Source organism: Theropithecus gelada, chromosome X (assembly GCF_003255815.1).
Source record: "Theropithecus gelada isolate Dixy chromosome X, Tgel_1.0, whole genome shotgun sequence".
Classification (NCBI taxonomy): domain Eukaryota; kingdom Metazoa; phylum Chordata; class Mammalia; order Primates; family Cercopithecidae; genus Theropithecus; species Theropithecus gelada.
Window position 1 is genome coordinate 83307115 of NC_037689.1, and position 12862 is coordinate 83319976.

The window sequence follows — 12862 nt, forward strand, 5'->3', positions numbered from 1 at the left end:
ATAGTTGAATCATATAAAGTATCATGATTACTTTTCTTTTCTTGCACAAAAGTTTGTTTTTCCCTGGAGTTAATTGTATTGGTTTTCTTGATTACTTAGTATTTCATGTACTTGGTATTATTTCTTCCCTAATTATGTAAACCTCTTTTCAATATGTTAGAATGTATTAGTTATTTTATCAGTTTCACTTGCTTAAAGAAATAACTGTCATAGTTTCTAATCTTCTCTCATCTGTACAGATTGTTGTGAAAGCATCCTGTTCAGTTATCGTTTTGAGATTTTCTTCCTCCATTGACTTGGGAATTCCTTTCAACTCCCTCATAGATTGTAACCCTGTTTCTTGAATTCTATGTCTTTCTTTTTCTGATTTTACTCCCTAAATTTTGGGGGGCATATCCTCCAGTAGCTTCTTGAGAAAGGTTTCATGGGATGAAAACAGTTTGAAGAGTTTGCATGTCCAAACATATTTTTATTGTACCATCATAATTTATGCTTTCACTGGATATAAAATTTGGACTTGGAAATAATTTTTGCTGAGTATTTTGAAAACATCGGTTAGATCCTCATCTAGCTTCTGATGTGACTATTGAGAAATGTGTTGTAAATTTATTTTATTTTACTTCTTTTAAATATAAAATTTTTACATTTGTGGGTATATGATAGATGTATATATTTATGGGGTACATTAAGATGTTTTGATATAAGCATGCAATTGATAATAATCACATCATGGAAAATGGAGTATCCATCCCTTCAGGCATTTATCCTTTGTGTTACAAACAATCCAACTGAACTACATTAGTTATTTTTAAAAGTATATTATTTATATAATAATAATAATTATTATTATTATTTTGAGATGGAATCTGTCTCTGTTGCCCAGGCTGGAGTGCAGTGGCGCAATCTCAGCTCACTGCAACCTCCGCCTCCCAGGTTCAAGTGATTCTCCTGCCTCAGCCTCCCAAGTAGCTGGGATTACAGGTGCCCGCCACCACGCCCAACTAATTTTTCTATTTTTAGTAGAGAAGGGTTTCACCATGTTGGCCAGGCTGGTCTCAAACTCCTGACCTCAAGTGATCCACCCACCTTGGCCTCCCAAAGTGCTGGGATTTCAGGCTTGAGCCACGGCGCCCAGCTTAAAATTTATAATTAAATTATTATTGACCATAGTCGCTCTGTAGTGCTATCAAGCACTTGGTCTCATTCATTCTTTCTTTTTCTTTTCTTTTCTTTTCTTTTTTTTTTTTAGGGACGGAGTCTCACTCTGTCGTCCAGGCTGGAGTGCAGTGGCATGATCTCGGCTTACTGCAACCTCCACCTCCTGGGTTCAAGAGATTCTCCTGCCTCAGCCTCCTGAGTAGCCCGGATTATAGGGACCTGCCACCATGCCTGGCTAATTTTTGTATTTTTAGTAGAGACGGGGTTTCTCCATGTTGGCCAGGCTGGTCTTGAACTCCTGACCTCAAGTGATCCACCTGTCTTGGTCTCTCAAAGTGCTGGGATTACAGGTGTGAGCCACCGTGCCTGGCCTATTCTTTATTTTAGATTCAAGTATATAGTAGGTCTGATGTGCTCAGACATGCATATTGAACTTCTGCTATCTGAATGTACTGTAATTCAAAGGGAAACTTTTTTGAAGCAAGACAGGTCTTTACACATTACTTATTAATAACTTGCTTCAGACCTTGGATTCTTAGTTGAGGATCTACTTCTGTAGTCTTGGGTAAAACTTATAAAGGACTTTTTATATGGGTATAATCAAATTCTCTAGATAGGTGGTTTCTATAAATAATGAGGGGATATTTGGATAAATTATTAGCATTAAAATTTCTCCTATGCCATTTCCCAGTATTTTGAGAGATGAAAATTATGTAAAACATGGCATTAATGCAGGGACTGAGATGCTGATTCCCAAGGCAACATTCATATACTTGTTCCTAGTTTCATTTCAATGGTAATTTATGTAAAGAAAATGATTGTTGTTGCTAAAGAGTGTCCATGAAACTATTTCTAAATAAGTCTTTTGACTAGATAGTGCTTTGGACACATTTCAGAACTTCAGAATTTTTAAAGTTGTCTCAATTTTGAAAAAAAAAAATCATTCATTTCCTAACCTCACTCCTCGTCAATAGTGATTTTTTGTCTTTGAATATACTCTCTGCTCTAGTGCCTTTAACTGGATCTGGCAACCAAAAGCAGGGTTTTAGCCTGCCCTTTGGCTGGGCAATGATTGGGTTTCTCGTTTCCTGTTACAAAGCATCTTTTAACTTCTATTAGTAATTTATTATAATACTTTTTCATATATAACTAATTCCCCAACCTGAATGTTTTGCAGTTCTTCTTTATACAAATTGAGAGGTTTTGATGAGGAAGCTTATTTTGATGTATAGGACACATTAAGTATGTTTTTGTTTGTTTTTTGAGACGGAGATTTGCTCTGTCTCCTAGGCTGGAGTGCAGTGGCACCGTCATGGCTCACTGCCACCTCGGCCTCCCGAAGTGTGTTGGGATTTAAGGAAATCATGAATCTCATGGATTTTTTTTTTTATATTGCAGACTTCAAGTCTTCATCATCTCTGTTACAACTTTGGAGTAGGAACCCAGAAGAATAATAAATACGAAGAAAGTTCTTTCTGGCTTAGGTAACGTAAACAAAAAACTGAATGTAAATTCAGGAATATTATCATAGATGTCAGTTAATATTTACTGTAGAGTACTTTGGCAGTTTAAACCTTCTCTGACTTCAGAAGCCAACATGCTATATTTATTTACTCTTTTAACATGTGTTGTTTATTATTTTTACACATTGCCAGTTCATACAAAAATGTGTTCTCCTTCTTTCCTCCCTCCCTCCTCCTTCCTCCCTCCTCCTCCTTCCTTCCTTCCTTTCTCTTTCTTTCTTTCCTTCTTTCTTTCTTTCTCTTTCTTTCTTTCTTTCTTTCTTTCTTTCTTTCTTTCTTTCTTTCTTTCTTTCTTTCTTTCTTTCTTTCTTTCTTTCCTTTCTCTCTCTCTCTCTCTCTCTCTCTTTCTTTCCTTTTTCCCTTTCTTTCTTTTTTTCTTCCTTTTTTTTTCAGGGTCTCTCTCTGTCACCTAGGCTGGAGTGCAGTGGCATGATCTCTGCTCACTGCAACCTCTGCCTTCTGGGCTCAAGCGATCCTCTGACCTCAGCCTTCCAAGTAGCTGGGACTGCAGGCATGTGCCACCATGCCTGGCTAATTTTTTGTATCTTTGGTAGAGAAGGAGTTTTGCCATGTTGCCCAGGCTGGTCTCAAACTCCTGAGCTCAGGCTATCCACTTGCCTCGGTCTCTCAATGTGCTGGGATTACAGGCATAAGCCACCACACCTGACCAGTGTTCTCTTCTTAATATAAGTGCTTACTCCTCTCTCTCCATTCCTCCTTTATTTCTCTGTCAGGAGTACAGAAAATTTTGTTGTTGCTTTGATACTTATTGTTGTCTGGTAACACCAGAGTATAAGGTGGAGGTGTGATTGGGAGTAGTATTGGCTAAAATCATTAGTCTTAGATGAATTTTGGCATTTTAATATCAGTCAAGTAAGTACATATTTAACACTGTATGCTGAGTACTATGCGAAGATTTGGAGTGTTGTGCGTAATCTGGAAATATCAAGAAAATTATACAAAAATATAGGAACTCTGCAAGAACCCTGTCTTTCACTGAAAACCTAGGCCCAGCACAGATTCTGACACACAGTAGATACTCAATAATTGTTACTTAAATGAATATATGTGAAAAATGTATTTTTGTGGAGATGTCACATAAGGTGCAGTGCTTTGAATATCAGGAGATTATGTAGTAGGCTGGGCACGGTGGCTCATGCCTGTAATCCCAGCACTTTGGGAGGCCAAGGTGGGCAGATCACTTGAGGTCGGGAGTTCAAGACCAGCCTGGCCAACATGGCGAAACCTCGTCTCTACTAAAAATACAAAAATTAGGCAGGTGTGGTGGCACAGGCCTGTAATCCCAGCTACTCGGGAGGCTGAGGCAGGAGAATTGCTTGAATCCGGGAGATGCAGGTTGCAGTGAGCCAAGATCGCACCACTGCACTCCAGCCTGAGCGACAGAGAGACTCCGTCTCAAGAAAAAAAAAATAGATCATGGAGTAAAATATATCCAATCAATTCACTAAATGTTTACCCTTTCTGAGTGCAGGATTAGTTCTAGTTATTTGGAGATACTCCTATGATTATTTTAACTATAGTCTACCTTTTGTGAATATGATGTTTGTCATTTAACAAAATAAATACAAATCTGGGCACTGAGATTTTAATACTCACAGGCATATCTATCACTAGCAAAATGTTGATGCAAATAACTTATGTAAGAGACTTTTTAGAGCCCAAAGATTGATCAAACTCTATATAAAGAACTCTTCCTAATAGAACAGGCTAGAGTTCTATTCCAGGATTTGACAGTATTTGGGAGTAGAATACTCACAAAGTTTATGGCATCAATGTATCAAAAGACCAGTATGCCAAGAAGGCAGGAATAGGGAGGTCCAAAAAAAAAAAAAAAGAAAGAAAGAAAGAAAGAAAGAAAGGATGCTGGTGCCCTGGATGGCTTCTGGAAGCTTAAGACTAGAGGTGAGCTTGGAGTTTATGCCAAGAATGAGGGTGAGTTAAGAGTCATAAAAATAAATGTTCTCCAGGAACAGTAGGCTGAGGCCTGACATGGTTATTTGCACATACGCCATTGGTTGTTGACTTCTTATCTGTTATCATTTTCTAAAGAATCTCATGGAAAGAAAATATGATGATGAGATATTCACATTATAAGCTAAAATATCTTAATGGCTATATTTGAATACAATCTGACCCACAGTGATATTTTCATAAAAATCTTAAATAAATAACAAATTTATATAGCACCAGTATGAGTCTTTTGTGTTCATATCACTAGAATAATATTTAAGAAAAGAAGAAAAATTTTAATTTTAGCCCTAGTAATTACATATGATTTTAATCTTTCTGCTTCATTTTTTCTTCCCCATCTTTTGGGAATATAAAAATAACCTGGTGAAATATTCACAAATGTCTTTAAAGGAATTATCATATTTTAATGTTTAAAAAGAGGCAAAAATAATTATCAATATTATTAACTGTAGGAATTGTAGCACAGTGAATGGTTTTTCTAGTAGTAGACCAACTGTCAGTCAGAATTTGTTGTCATCTAAGGCATTAGTGTTAAATTGTTAAATATTGTGATACTTTATTTAGAATTGTTGTGGGGTTTAGGCCGGGCGCGGTGGCTCAAGCCTGTAATCCCAGCACTTTGGGAGGCCGAGACGGGCGGATCACGAGGTCAGGAGATCGAGACCATCCTGGCTAACACAGTGAAACCCCGTCTCTACTAAAAATACAAAAAATTAGCCGGGCGTGGTGGCGGCGCCTGTAGTCCCAGCTACTCGGGAGGCTGAGGCAGGAGAATGGCGGGAACCCGGGAGGCGGAGCTTGCAGTGAGCCGAGATCGCGCCACTGCACTCCAGCCTGGGTGACAGAGCGAGACTCCGCCTCAAAAAAAAAAAAAAAAAAAAAAGAATTGTTGTGGGGTTTAAATATGGTAATGGATGTATTATAGAGTATTCAGTAACATGCCTGGAAAATAGAAACTGCTTAACAAACGGAAACTACTGCTGCTATCTTTAGGTGATGTTTGCTATTTATTAGAGATGGACTCTCTTGTGGCCATTCCACTGGTTTATTCTAAAATTTATCACGGTCAGAGCAAGCATGGATTACTTACTAAGTTCCCAGATAAAATGTCGTGAAGACAAACATCTACATCTTTCAATCTCAGGAACAATTTAAAAACATTTTTTTTTTTGTAGAGATGGGGCCTTGCTATATCACCCACGGTAGTCTCAAACTCTGGCCTAAAGTTATCCTCCCACGTTAGCTTCCCAAACTGCTGGAATTACAGGTGTGAGCCACTGCGCCTGACCCTCTGGAATAATTTCTTCATGCTTTATATCCACGTGTTAAAAAAACTGTTGGCAGCAGTTGCTGATGCAAGCAGAGATGAATAGCTGCTAATTAAGCACCCTTTTCTGTAAATTTTATACCAGAAGGAGGTCATGGAAAATGAGTACACATTCTACAGGCTTAACTCTTTTGAGAACAGTGAATATCTTAGACTAGAGGTTATATATAATTTGGAAGTACCCATTCAGTCTAAAAGTAAAAACTTCATTTTTCACAAATGATAATATATAAAAATGCTGTAGTATATTAGAATTTTGTTGAAATTGAAGCCTAGAACAATACTAAATGTAAAGAGTGATAGTGGGTATTTTTTAAAACGCTCATTTATTTCCCTTGATTTTTGTTAACATCTCAGTGCAGGACCTTTCTGCGTTTTTATCACCCTCCTGCCTTTTCTTTTGTTAAGAAAAGTTCATAAATAGCTGCTGCTCTCCTTGCTTTCTGCCACACTCTTTTGATCGTGTTCCCTTAGAGATACCACAGTTAAGAGAAAGCTGCTATAATTATGAATAAAATTGAAATTCCTTCAGCTTACTTTACTGTGAATTGTCAACGTATTTGCCTCAATGTATTAAATGACAAATTCTCTTAGACCTTTATAAAATATAATATTTCAGATTTTTGAAATCCAAATGCAAGGTTTGGAAATAATATGTTTAAGAGTTTGTTGTTGTTGTTGTTGTTGTTTGTTTAATAAAATACCATTTTTCCTCCTTCTCCTCCTCTTTTGTAAGTCTTGCAGTATTGAGCTCCTATGTCTGCTCCTGGCAGAAGGCAGGGCTAAGTAGATGAGAAGAGACTGTTGATACAGAAATTTCCCTCACAATCTAGACAATTTGTTAGTGGTCTCCATTGTTCTGGTGGAATTTAAATTGTGTTTAGCTCTTAAAGTCCTGTCTAATGATTAGGACATATATTATGCTGAACTTGGCTTTTCAAAAAAGGTATACAGAAATTTCACTGTAACAAATTAGTATTCTACAAAGAAGAATTGCATATTAATACAAATAAGTTCAACTCAAAAGGCTTTGGGGTTACATTTATTGACCACAAAGACTTTGCAGATTTTTTCCCCTGGGAGAAAAATGCTCTACTTTCCAAACCTTAGTCATATTCCTAATTCTGGGTGATTTTTTATTTATCTCTAGTAGCTTTATTTCTGTCATTTAACTGTATTCCTTGGCACTGCTGACCTATAGCAATATCAGACATTTCTGCGGCTGATAAACACTTGAGAAGTTTACTGTTTTCCTTTTGCTGTAAGAAGACCTCCTACTACTTTCTTTTCCCCTCAAGCTTCATTGAGATATAATTGACAAATTAAAATGTATGTATTTAATAGTGTACACTGTGATGTTTATATATATATATGTACACTGTGAAATGATTACTACGATAGAGTTAATTATTATATCCATCACCTCACATAGTTACCATTTTTTCCTCACATGCCTTTATAACAGAATTTTATTAGTAATCTTCAAACACACATTGTTCAGATTTCACTGACTGTCTCATAAAATTTTATACAATTGATTTGTCAAGGCCTATGTACTGTGACTGATTAAGGTGTCTCTTATGTCTACTTTAATCCGTAGGTTTTTTCCTTTTTTTCCTTGCAATGTATTTGTTAAAGAAGTCAGGTAGTTTCCTGCATTTTGAATTTTGCTGTTTGTGTCCCTGTTCTTTAACATGTTTATTTTTTCTGTGTTCTCTGTATTTCCTATAAATTAATAATTAAGATTCTAAAGGCTCTTACCAGTTTTTTGGCAGAAGTTTTTCACAGGTGGTATGGTGTACGTCCATCAGGGGTCTTGTATATTAGTTGTTTTGCCTTTTGTGATATTAGCAGCCATCAGTGATCATTGCCTGGATTCTTTATTTCATCAGTGTTTTTAAAATAATAGTATTCTAATTGTGTCATTTTACTTTTCCTTTATGAGCTGGAATACTTCTCTAGAGTACAACTTCCCTTAGCAGCTGTTAGATTACTCTGAGGTCCAGTTGTCTGAGTTGCCTTTGTGTGTGTGTGTGTGTGGTGAGAATATTTAATATCTACTCTCAGCAAATTTCAAGTATACAATGCAGTATTATGAACTATAGTTACCAAGCTATACATTAGATCTCCTTGTAAGAAAGAAAGAGATAAGAAAGAAAGAAAGAAAGAAAGAAAAGAAAGAAAAGAAAGAAAAAGAAAAGAGAGAGTGTTAATGGAGACAATGCCCCAAAGAAATCAGCAATTTTCAAATGGATAACTCCTTTTAAGACGGAATGACATTCCTGTAATGGCTGTTTCCTGGAAGGCAGTGTCATGTGGAACCCCTTAGCCTCAGCATCCAGAGCTCCAGGAAGGGAACATTTCCAGTCAGATAGAATTATATATATACTATTTCTTTGGAAACTTCAGCCATCAAGATTCAGCCATCAACATTCCACCGTCATGACTTCTGTTTCAACACAGTGGCTCTTAGTCCTCATTTTACTGCTTTTGTTGCTGCCTGTTGTCGAAGCAGTAGAAGCCAGAGATGCAATTCCTGTCTTGTTAGGTGTGGTTCTCAGCATTACAGGCATTTGTGCCTGCTTGGGGTTATGTGCACAAAAGAGAAATGGACAGATATGACTTTGAAGGGCATCCCAAATCAAACTTTGCCCTGAAAACCTTTGTACTAGTGAAGCTAAACTTGACCTTTGGTGTTTAAAAGTTTCCAAGAAACAGTAAATAGGGGAGTTCCACATTCTTAGTTGTGTTCCATAAAATGAGAACAAATTGCTATGTATAAGAAAAAGTGTTTTCCTTATAATAAATAATGCACTGAAAAATGCAGCCTATAATTTGTATTTGCTGGTTAGAAAGGGGATTCAAGAAGTAAGGTGGCCGACATTTACATAAGTAATATTTCATAGTTTTAGAATTATCTAAGCTGGGCATGGTGGCATGCGCCTGTAGTCCCAGCTACCTGAAAGGCTGAGGTGGGAGGATCACTTGAACCCAGGACGTCGAGGCTGCGGTGAGTCATGGTCACACCACTGCAGTACAGCCTTGGTGACAGAGTAAGATCCTGTCTCCAAAAAAAAAAAAAAAAAAAAAAAAAAATCACATGAAATAGGAAGAAGGAAGTTCTTGCCCAGAATCCTAAGAAATCACCACTATCCAGTTACAGTCACTGCCTCCGGAATCATTGAGGAGTCCTTTCTCCATATTTTCATTAGACTTTTGTTATTGACCAAGTTAATATTCTATTTAGATGTCAAATAGCCAAACATAGATGCTTTTATCTCTGGAGAAAAAACATTTAGAAAAATGCATTCATTTATCTCACATTGAAGTGGAGAAAAGAGTTAATGTAAAAAAATCCCTTATTTTTATATTTATCGTTTTAAACTTTTATTTTAGGTTTGGGGTACATGTGAAGGTTTGTTACATAGGTAAACTCATGTCATGGGAGTTTACTGTACAGATTATTTCTTCACCAAGGTATTAAGCCCAGTACCCAATAGTTATATTTTTTACTCCTCTTCCTGCTCCCACCCTCCACCCTCAAGTAGACCCCAGTATCTATTGTTCTCTTCTTTGTGTTCATGAGTTCGCATCATTTTAGCTCCCACTTACAAGTGAGAACATGTGGTACTTGGTTTGCTTTAAAAAATCACTTTATATTGACATTGAAATGGAGAAAATATTTAATGTTAAAAAACTTTATATTAATTAATTAACATTCCCATGGTGAGAAGTACTATATTAAATATAAACTCATTATGTTGTTTAAAAAGGACGAAATGATGTTGAAGATGAAACCTGCAGCAGCAGGCTGTACACAACAATTTGTGAGGAAAAAATTAATCGTTCGTGCCCTAATTGAAGAGGAGTGATGATTAATAGTACAAATAATAGCCAACACCATAGACATCTCAATTTGTTCTGCTTATACAAATCTGACTGAAAAACTGAAGTGGAGCAAACTCAATGGGTGCCAAAACCATTGTGCCCAGATCAGTGGCAGATAAGAGCAGAGCTTTCATTGGAAATTTTAAACAAGTGGGATCAAAATCCTGAAGCATTTCTCCAAAGAATTGTAACACGAGACAAACATGGCTTTACCAGTATGATCCCAAAGAGAAATTACAACAAAAGCAATGGCTACCAAGAAGTGGAAGTGGTCTAGTCAAAGCAAAAGCAGCTCTGTCAAGAGTAAAGATCATAGCAACAGTTTTTTGGGATGCTCAAGGCATTTTGCTTGATTTTTCTGGAGGGCCAAAGAATGATAATGTCTGCTTATTACGAGAGTGTTTTCAGAAAGCCAAAATTTTAGGAGGAAAACGCCTGAAAGGCTTCACCAGTGTCCTTCTCCACCACAACAATGTTCCTGCTCATACCTCTCATCAAACAAAAGTAATCTTGTGAATTTCAATGGGAAATTATTAGGCATCCACCTTACAGACATGATTTGGCTCCTTCTGATTTCTTTTTGTTTCCTAATCTTAAAAAAATCTATAAAAGGCACCCATTTTTCCTCAGTTAATGTGAAATGTGAAAAAGATTGCATCAACATGGCTAAATTCTTCAGTTCTTTATGGATGAACTAAATGGCTAGTATCACAAAGGTATCTTAAACTTGATGGAGCTTATGTTGATAAATAAAATTTATATTTTAATCTTTTAATTCAATTTTTCCAAAAGTTTTTTGAAGTCTCATAATGTTCTGCAATTCCACAGACTCCACGGGTTGTCTCTTCACTCTGTTAATTGTTTCCTTTGCAGTTGTACATGGTATTTAGTTAGATGTAATTCCATTTGTCTATTTTTGCTTTTGTTGTCTGTACTTTGGGGGTCATATCTAAAAAATCATTTCCCATACAATATCAAGAAGCTTTCCCCCTGTTTTCTTCTAGTAATTTTGCAGTTTCTGGTCTTATATTTAAGTCTGTAATCCGTTTTGAATTGATTTTTTGCATATGATGGGAGATAAGGTTCCAATTTTATTCTTCTGTATGTGAATATCCAACACCATTTATTGGAAAAACTCTCTTTTCCCCATTGTATGTTCTTGGCAACTTTGTTGATCATCAGTTGCCCGTAAATATGTGGATTTTGTTCTAGATATTCTATTCTGTTTCATTGGTCTATATGTCTTTTTAAAATGTCCATATTGTGCTGTTTTGATGACTATTAGGTGTCTAGTGTATTTCAAAATCAGAAAATATGATGGCTCCAACTTTGTTCTTTTTGCTCAAGATTGCTTTGGCTATTTAGGTCTTTTGTGATTCCATATAAATTTGAGTATTATTTTTTCTACTTCTGTGAAAATGCCATTGCCATGTTGATAGGGATAGGACTGAATCTGTAGAGTGCTTTAGGTAGTATGGACATTTAAAAATATTAAGTCTTCCAATCTATGAACACACGATATCTGTCCCTTTATTTGTGTTTTCTTCAATTTCTTCAGCGTTTTATAGTTTTCAATGTACAAGTCTTTCACCTCCTTGGTTAAATTTATTCAGAAGTATTTTATTTATTTTTGACACTATTATAAATGGGATTGTTTTCTTAATTTTTGTATATAGTTCATTGCTTGCATATAAAAACTGATTTTTATGTTGATTTTGTTTTGTAACTTTATTGAATTTATTAGTTCTAACAGTTTTTTGGTAGCATTTTAGGGTTTTCTAATACAAGATTATGTCATCTGCAAACAATTTTACTTCTTCCTTTCAAATTTGAATGCCTTTTTTCCCCCCTCATCTTGCCTAATTGCTCTGGCTAAGACTTCTAGTACAATGTTGAATAGAAGTGGTGAGAGTGGGCATCTTTGCTTTGCGTTTTTCCTATGTTAGAGGAAATGTTTTAACCTTTTTACCATCTAGTATGATATTAGCTGAGGACTTGTTGCATGATTTTTATTATGTTGAGGTACATTCCTTCTATTCCTAATTGGTTGAAATTTTTTTTTATCTTGAAAGGATGAATTTTGTAAAAAAAATTTTTCTGTGTCTATCAAAATGTCCATATGATTTTTATTCTCTATTCTGTTAAAGTGGTGTATCACATGTATTGATTTTTATATGCTGAACCACCCCCACCCTTGTATCTCAGGAATAAATCCTAGTTGATCATGGTATATGATGATTTTAATGTGCTGTGTAATTTGGTTTGCTAGTATTTTGTTAAGGAATTTTTCATCTGTGTTCATCAGGGATAATTTTTTTGTAGTGTCTTTGTCTGGCTTTGATATCAGGGTAATGCTGACCTCATAGAATGAGTGTGGATAGGTTCTTTCCTCTTCATTTTTAGAGAAGAGTTTGAGAAGGATTGGCATTAATTTTTTCTTAAATATTTGGTAGAATTCACCAGTGAAGTCATTTGGCCCTGTGTTTTCCTTGGTTGTGAGATTTTTGATTACTGATTGAATCTCCTTATCACTATTTTATGTTTCTGTGTTTGTTAACTTAAGGCCTCCAGCTATATCCACGTTGCTGCATAGGACATGATTTCATTCTTTTTTTATGGCTACATAGTATTTCATGGTGTATATGTACCATATTTTCTTTATGCATTCTGCCACTGATGGGCACCGAGGTTGGTTCCATGTCTTTACTATTGTGAATAGTGCTGCAATGAACATACAGATGCATGTGTCATTTTGATACAACGATTTGTTTTCTTTTGGCTATATCCCCAGTAATGAAATTGTGGGATCAAATAGTAGTTCTGTTTTAAGTTCTTTGAGAAATCTCCAAACTGCTTTCCACAGTGGCTGAACTAATTTACATCCCCACCAACAGTGTAAAAGAATTCCCTTTTCTCTGCAGCTCAGCCAACACCTGTTATTCTTTGACTTTTTGATAAAAGCCACTTTGACTGG

The 12862-nt window shown here is 36.0% G+C and overlaps 2 protein-coding genes across 3 annotated transcripts in view; both read left to right on the forward strand.

The window, feature by feature from the left end:
• TEX11 (testis expressed 11) overlaps positions 1–12862 on the forward strand; it is a 330215-nt gene that overhangs the window by 94388 nt on the left and 222965 nt on the right. For both annotated transcript variants that reach the window (XM_025372487.1, XM_025372486.1), the window contains one exon: positions 2557–2642. In XM_025372487.1, coding sequence (XP_025228272.1) covers positions 2557–2642 — 86 coding nt within the window. The remainder of the gene's footprint in view (positions 1–2556; positions 2643–12862) is intronic.
• Positions 8443–8622, forward strand: LOC112615655 (small integral membrane protein 30). Its single transcript, XM_025372488.1, has one exon. It carries the CDS (start codon positions 8443–8445, stop codon positions 8620–8622), a length of 180 nt encoding a protein of 59 aa, XP_025228273.1.